Genomic DNA, 8,165 nt, shown 5'->3' on the forward strand with positions numbered 1-8,165 from the left:
TCTCTTGTACCCCGGTAGCAGTAGGAGCACAGTGCTCCTGCTTCGGCTTTTATCATCATGGCTCCCTCTTTGAGCAACAAAGTTGGGTAAAAGTGTTTTTTAATAGGTTTCACAATCTGATGAGGAGAAACTCATGCCCCTTCTTGGAGGATGGCAAGAACTGCTTACACTAAGTAATGAAGTTCAGGGCTGATAAGAAAATGGAGCAGGGTGATGGTAGCAAGATACCCCTCATGAAGATAAAACAAGTCAAAAGGGAGCCTTCCTCAGAGTATACGTATAAAACTGGCAAAAGAAAGGAGGAACTAGGAACTGCTCTGCATGCAGATGCAGAATGGTGACATCCTTAGGAAAACTGAAATATGGTGGGACAGCTCACACAACTAGAGGTCTCCAAAGAATGAAGGGCTCATTAGTAAAGACAAGGAAAATTTAGAGGAGAGTTGGCCTCTATGTGAAGAAGCAGCTTGAATGCATGAAATTGTTCTGTATAYGGACAACATTTTTGCTAAGAGACTRCGGATCACCRGTGATCATTATGAYGATGTGGCACAATGCTGGGAATTTGTTRCAGAGCCTCCTCCTCACCCTGATCAATTGACAGTGTCCTTTAAACAGCTTAAGCAAGGCACATGGTAAAGAAGGAACTTGAGACTGAGCTGCAACACACCAAACCAAACAGAACCAAACCAAACATATCCAAACCAAACAAATAGTATATAGAAAGCAGAAGCAAAACTGACCTAAAAGGAAAGAATTTTAAAACACTGCACCTCTATGCTAGGATAAAAAAAAAAATCAGTTTGAGTTCAAAGTGGTAAGGGAAGATTTAGGGCAACAAGAAGAGCTTCTACAGATGCAAGAACASCAACAAAACAAACAAGAAAAATGTAGGCCTGAAATGGTGGCCTAGTGACAGGGAAAATGGAGAGAGCTGGGAAGCCCAGYGCTGCTTTTGTCTTCACCAGCAAGACCCCCAAATCTATGTGCCCAGAAGCAGAGTTCAATAAARACAGCAACCACCAGTAGTAGGAGAAGATCAAGTTGTGAGGACACAGCTTCATGGCTTTATGAATCCAGAATAACTCCACACTGAATTCAACCCCTGATTGTCAGCTACATGGAATAAAGGACATTGCTGTGAGAGTCTAAGATTATAAAAGGTCCAAAGATACACATTCTAGGCAGAACAGTAACAGAAATGTTTATTCAAAGCATCTAACACAACCTTTTACAAATAAAAATATTGTTTACCACACTAAATCATCTACTTTGAAATCACTCTTTTTGGGGCTCTTTTCCTTTAGTTGTATCCAATTCCTCTGTTTCCTCTGGTTCCTTCTCCTAAATCATATATTTTGAAATTCTTTTTTTGGTGTCTTTTCCTTTAGTTGTATCCAATTCCTYTGTTTGCTCTGGTTCATTCTCCTAAATCACCTCCTTGGAAGTTTCTTTTTTTGGGGTCTTTTCCTTTAGTTGCATCCAATTCCTCTGTTTGCTCTGATTCATTCTTCTAAACCAGTAATTTCTGTCGAGTAGAAGGAAAGACAGAGATTAATTTTATTATAAAATACTAGAGACTAATCCCAGTAACCTAAAACATAACTCTAGGACTCTGCTGTCCACCTCAGTCCTCCTTACCCCTGCCTTTCAATGCCAATACTTGAATTTAAGTCATTTGCATTGTTTGTCAGCTGGCAGACAGACTCACTCAGTACACACACACTGACTGCCAGTCAGCCCATATGTAACTCTGGAACAGCCAAAGAATGTCTCCTGGTTAGATGATTTCATAAGCAATGCAGAACAAGAAAGATGGAATTTCTGTGCGAAAAAAGAATGATAGTAAAGGGACAGGGAATACCAGGATGCAAGAAAACAGATTTTGCTACATCTGCTCTTCACAGGATGCCTAATTTCTTCAAATCATTCCCTCTTACTGCAACTTAATCTCGCTAAACATAAAGACAAAGGGAACAATACGTTGCTTCATTAATTATGGATGGAAATCTGTGCTGAAAAACATTTACAATCATCCAGATCCTTGATTCTGGAAATAAAGAGTTGGAAGGAACTTTGAGAACATCTATCACTCTGCTGTGTTTTCAGGCACTGGCATCTGCCTCTGTGCCATATCTGAATTTGTCCTCAAACACACCCTACAAATGCCATGGGGGAAACTGCTTTGTTGTGGTGGGCCTGAAAATTTATTAGAATCAAGTTCAGTCCAAATGGTTGAGTCCAAGGGTTGAGACAAACCAGGCTCAATACACTTTTGCCAAATGCAAAGCAGAKCTATAACCTGCTGAGATTTCTGCTGGATTTGACCCAAGCCCTGAGATCCTGTAAGATATCAGTCCTACACACCAGGTCAGCCAGCTGACTGCTCTGCCCTGAAGCTGGAGAGCACCTTCAGAGGTGAAAATTGAGAGCAAATAAATTATGAAAACTGCAAGAGCTGACCTAAATATTTAGTATATACCTCCAGGCATTTTCATATGGTTTAAGAAATTTTCTAATCCTGAAAGACAGTGGTCTGCTTGGATTCATTGTAAAAAGGCCTGATTAMAAATGGAAAAATTTATCTGATATTTTCATACATCAGACAGGCAAGCTTGTATATTTTAAGAATAAATACAAACAACATAATTGGGTGGAGGCCTATGAGCTAAACATGAGTAAACATGGATGCATCCCTGCTGCTTCTTGAAACTGTGTATTTAAAACAGGCTTTTGAACTGCCTGGAAGAAATTTGAATGTCAAATGTCTTTGGTTTGTAGGAGAAACAAACCAATAGAGACTATTCAAACCATAATGCATAACAACACCCAAAATTTATTTCTTCATATTTGTTTTGCTTGCTTTTGAACTACAATTGAGAGAATTAAGAATACAGAGTTACATTAATGAGAGAAAAGTGAAGTGCTTGAAACTCCTTGAACTTCCCAGGGTCTGACATTGTCCCTCATTTTTGTAAAAAAACTCCTGCAAAACAGTTTGGATATGCAATGTTTTACAAATTGAGCTCTGCAAATGCTGCCAACTGTACATGCACAGAAGTGTCACTTTTAATTTGTACCRTTGCAATATGGGAATATGACTTCTCATAGTTTACCTCTCCAGAGAACTGCCCTCTTTATGAAAGGCAGAGATTCCCATGGTCTCCCAGCAGCAACGTGGCATCAGCTGATTGACATCCACCACTTCAAACCCTGACTGCTAATTAAAGAATGAGCACACATGCACCATTTCTCACCTTCATCCTCCTGATCTCCATTTACTTCTTCCTCTCCTCCAGCATTGCTTATATTGGAAGGGTCATGACTCTCATCCTCCTGAGTTTCTGAAATATGAGAAATTAGAAATACCGAAGAAAAACAATTTTACAAATTTGCACTCAGCCTTTGTTTTCATGTAATAGCTGCTAATTCCTACTGAAGGCTGCAGTTCTTTTTCACATGAGAAATCCCATAAAACCTCCTCTGTTGTAATGAAGTTTGTATAATAAGCCATGATATAAACTAAAATGACTCATAGGCTTCCCAAGAGAGTTGTATCTCATGTTATGTGAAATAAAATAGATACATACATGTTATGCCATTTATAAATGGTCTTGGAAGTTTCAAACATTTAATACATGGAAAATCATAGGAAAACCAAACCAAAACAAAACACAAAAAYCCTATCACATCACTTGATATTAAACCTGTAAAACCTGGGTCACTGTAGTCAAAGCATGGAGTTTTCAGATGTTTCCAGAACAAACCTGTAGGAGGTTTCTCCTCTTCAGTTAATGCCTCTGCTGCTTCTCTCTCCTCGTCCTGGGGAGACCAGGGGGTTAATTCAGTAATTTCAGATACTTTCCATTTTGATTCAACAGGTGGTGGTGCTTCCTCCTCYTCTTCTTCTTCTTCTTCTTTTTCCTAGAAGAGAACTCATGAAATCCAGTACTTCATCCTACAGAGAGTAACTAAGATGATGGGTTAGTCGAATAAAACCTCCTTATCTGGGATCAAAACAGCAATGACCTTAGAAGTATTTACAAGTGGAAGAACTTCAGCAGCTGCAAATCTTGGACAAGAATTACACTTTGAACCTTGATGAAGTCACTTGGCTGTTACTGATGATTGATCCTGATGCTCTGTCTGGTAGATGCTACACTGACTGTCTCACACAAAAATAGACCGAGAAAGCAGCTGTTTCTGCCTCCCTCTTTGCCTGGGGGGGACCTTTGGAAGGATCCAGGAAGCAATAAAGTAGTGCACAAAGCTTATGGTTTAGGAATTTGAATAAAATGTTTAAAATTTCAAATAATCATGMTTTTTCTCCAAATATGGAGGAATCATAGTAATTGAATCATTATCTGTATTGTTAGCTAATTTCTCCTCTTTTTTTAATGGACTTTGTTCTGCAATTACTTCAATTAAAGTAAAAGGGCAAAATTTAATCTTACTTTAGTGACGGCATTGTCCCTTGCTTTACAAATCTCATCCAAGAATTCCCAACTGAACTAAGGAAATACACATTACTTTGGATACACCTATGAATCTAATACCTAATTTGAGAATCTTCTGGTTTTAGCAAAAAAAAAAAGAGCAAAACAGTCTCCAAGTTTTGCAAATCTCTATCACAATTGATAGGATTTTGATGATTMTTATTTTATCCTTCAGAAATGATTGCTGCATCAGAGAATTTTCAAAGAGWGTGTAATGGGAAATAATGTGTCAGAAAACAGAGTTAGCAAACTCTAAGCTAAAATGTGGCAATTTTTCTTGAAATCAAACAATAGTAGTGAAATATATTTCTTACTTCTGTAGCTATTTTTGTACCATTAATCAGAAATGTTTCAAAACATTCATACATAAAGAAGAAGGGAAAACAGACTTTGATCCTAGCCACTCCCTATTAATTATTAGAAGCCATAGATACTAAGCTCCTAACAGAATCAGGAGAACAATATTATATATCTCCCAATCATGAATCTGCTGGAAATTACTATTTGTATGCATAGCACCAAGCAGTTCAGAAATATAAGAAATCTTGTTCATTGTTTTCCAGTGTTCAGAAGAAAATGCAATAGAGGCTAAATGTACAGACAAATATATCTATATAACTCTGTGCTTTCAAACTTCAAATGTTTTGGGAAGGTCCCGATTCTTTTTAAGCAGAAAGGATTCCTGTTTGCAAGGAGTGCAAAATCACTTCCTGTACTTTTCAAAGCTTACACAGTAGAGAACAWTTTAAGAAAAGCAAAATGAAACCTCATTTAGTTCTTAAGAATGCATGAGTTTCCACCCTTTTTGACTCATAAGATGTACTTTAACATCACTGTCTATGTATTTTATATATTCCTCAATTTTATRTTCCTGATTTACTGAGTTCTCTGATACTCACTACACCTTACACTACTTTTTTACCTGCACTGCTTCTACGTATTCACCATGCTGCTCACATCCAATTTTAAAGATGTATTTGCCACGACCTAAAGGCTGCATAAAGACACAAAACATCAGGAGAACTGAACAGTTAATTCTAAGCACAGACACATAAAATATCCTTTACTACAAATTCCATATGATAGTCAACAACACTACAGTCTGAAAGYAAATTTGCAGAGAAACTTGGCATTGTGTCCCACAGATTAATTCASTTTCAGGTGTTACACTTATGGTACAAGAAATAGTACAAAAGATCAGAAAGCTAGCTTCTTATTTTAAGTGGAAATAGGTCATAATAAGGCCAYGCTAACTGTTCAAATGAATAGAAAGTGCTCCTGCACTCTTACCTTTCCATTGAGAAACCTGCCCTTAAATGTATGGTTTTCATGGATAAGTTCAGCTGGTCCTTCCTGGATTCCATTTACCCAATGACCGACATACTTAGATCCTGTGTCTTTATAGACATATGTGCCTTTCCCRTGCCTAAGGAGAAAATAATAATTTTGTTTTCTATCCCTGAATATCAAGAATTTAGGATGTTGTTATATTTAAGATATTAAAACTGTATTAATTAAGCAGCTGAAATTACTCAAGCTGGATTAACTGCCAAGGTCACCCCTGGGCTTCATTTGCTACAGTCTGACATGCTCTGAAAATAATCTTCGCATTTTAATGCCGTTGGGTGAYGTGAAACATCTGTGTGAGAACGAAACAAACCTCATGTTGTTAGACCAATCTCCCGTATAGGTGTCTCCATTTGCATACAGATATTCTCCAAARCCCTGTTTCTGGTCATCCACCCAGTCTCCTTTAATGACAAAAGGACAAAAACACTGTGAGATGTGGTTTATTTCATTGTGTGATACAGTGGCCAGTTTGTAGAGCTATCATATAAGTATTAGAGAAAAAAAAGAAAGTATGACACCGTTGTGATTCCTCACTATTCTTTACACCATTCCTCACTCTAGAGTCCCTTGCTCTTTTTTCATCAGTCCGTTCCTCTCCACATGTATTTATGTGGCTGCCTGACCTCTCTTTCCATTTTTCCATCATTATCTGTCTCCATTATCACTCTCTATTATCAGTATGAACACATAACAACCCATTCYTATCTTTAAATTGGATAATGTATTAAAGTTGTATTAGATAATGTGACATTTCCACATAAAGAGGAATTACTTTAATTTGACTCATTGGCTAAAGTTATCCTGTCAGTCATGAGGCACCTACACTCAGAAGGATGCTAGATTGTGTGTCTTAATTATTCTTCTATTCAAACTTTTTTTTTTAAATCACAGTGCATATGTTCCTGCAAGGCAAGATCAGGCTGCTCTTTGTGCTCTCAGCTTTTCCCTCACAATGTGGATGTCTTTTCTTTCCTAGCTCAGAAAGGAGGGGAAAAATATTGCCCCTTGAAACTTAACTGATATTCTGAGTGTTTCRGGTACTCCCCAGCAAGCAGGGAAACTGTGAATTTCAACTGCTTCAAATTTCAGAGGTGTCCCAAGCCCTGAGAAAGGGCTCKAATAAGCAGCCTATTTTTTAATGATAGATCTAATAAAAGTCCTCATATAAATCCCCATAAATAAATCCCAAGGTTCTCAGAACTATTACTAAAAAAGGAATAAGATTAAGTATCTTCTTAAAATAAGACAGCGTCCAATTCATTATTTCTTTTCATTTGGGGGGGAGGAGGAGTGTCCTTTTGGTTACAGAAATCCTTGCAACTGTGTTCAGTGTTTTACCTGCATATTTTGATCCATCTGGATAAAAAAATACACCTTTGCCATGCTTTTTGTTTTGAACGTACGTCCCAGTGTAGAGAGCACCATTTTTAAACCTGTAGGTCCCCTGAAACACATTTGGTACAAATGAAATACTTGTCAGTTCTCAATCTTGWTTCAATACAGTACCCAAATAACACAATTGCAGAAGCAGAACCACARCCAGGGTCGGTGTCTTACTTGTCCGTTCCTCAAACCACGCTCGTATTCCCCTTCGTAGGTGTCACCATTGGGCAGAAGCGCCTTCCCAAATCCATGCCGCTCCCCTTCGGAATTGCGATCGCCCTCGTACTCCTGAAAAACGGGGGGGAAAACGGTGAAAGGGCTGGGCTTGAGTGGAACCAACCTCACCAGACACACGGAAACAGGTGTTTGAGGAAAGCTGCTCCAGCTCGGCTTTAACCAGACCCCGGCACCCCGAGGCTTCCTGGCACCCAACTGGAGATCGTGGACGCGTTGTTTCAAAGCCACGGGGAAAGAGGGGCAGGTCCCGGCTTTACCGGCACAGCCGCACTCCCGAAAGCGCCGTGCCCGGGGCTGCCCCTCGGGAACTGTCCCCGGCCGGCCCGGCGGGCACTGAGCGCTCATCCCCGGGGATGTTCTCCTTCCCTTCCCCTCCCTGCCCCGTGTCCCCCAGCTCTCCCCGGGCCCCGCGGACCCCGATGCCTCCCGCGGCGTCCGCGGACTCTTCCGCCTCCTCGGAGCCCAGGTCCGACATGGCTGCGGCGTCGCCGTCGCTGTGACAACCGAGCGAGCCCGGCGGGGCCCGAGCCGAGCCCAACGCTGAACACGGGCAAATAAACCCTCCAACCTGTCTGTCAGACACTCGGCATTRATGAAGCAGCGTTGAAGGAGCGTGTGGATAGCTCCTCAAAATATGTGTCAGTCATCGAAACGTTTACCTATTGATAAATTTTAGCAAACAAAGGTTCATTGTTTCAC

The 8,165-nt window shown here is 39.9% G+C and overlaps 1 protein-coding gene across 1 annotated transcript; it reads right to left on the reverse strand.

The window, feature by feature from the left end:
• Nucleotides 1-1,190: 1,190 nt before the first annotated feature.
• RSPH1 (radial spoke head component 1) lies at nt 1,191-7,948 on the reverse strand. The gene is made up of 9 exons (XM_057382690.1): nt 7,882-7,948; nt 7,404-7,517; nt 7,185-7,290; nt 6,157-6,247; nt 5,787-5,922; nt 5,419-5,490; nt 3,768-3,924; nt 3,258-3,344; nt 1,191-1,528 (listed from the first exon to the last, which is right to left on the reverse strand). The coding sequence occupies exons 1-9, from the start codon at nt 7,939-7,941 to the stop codon at nt 1,506-1,508; spliced, it is 846 nt and encodes a 281-aa protein (XP_057238673.1). The 5' UTR covers nt 7,942-7,948; the 3' UTR covers nt 1,191-1,505.
• Between the last annotated feature and the right edge of the window lie 217 nt (nt 7,949-8,165).

The sequence above is a fragment of the Malurus melanocephalus genome, unplaced genomic scaffold (assembly GCF_030028575.1).
Source record: "Malurus melanocephalus ecotype Western Australia unplaced genomic scaffold, MMel_1.1 scaffold_579, whole genome shotgun sequence".
Lineage (NCBI taxonomy): Eukaryota > Metazoa > Chordata > Aves > Passeriformes > Maluridae > Malurus > Malurus melanocephalus.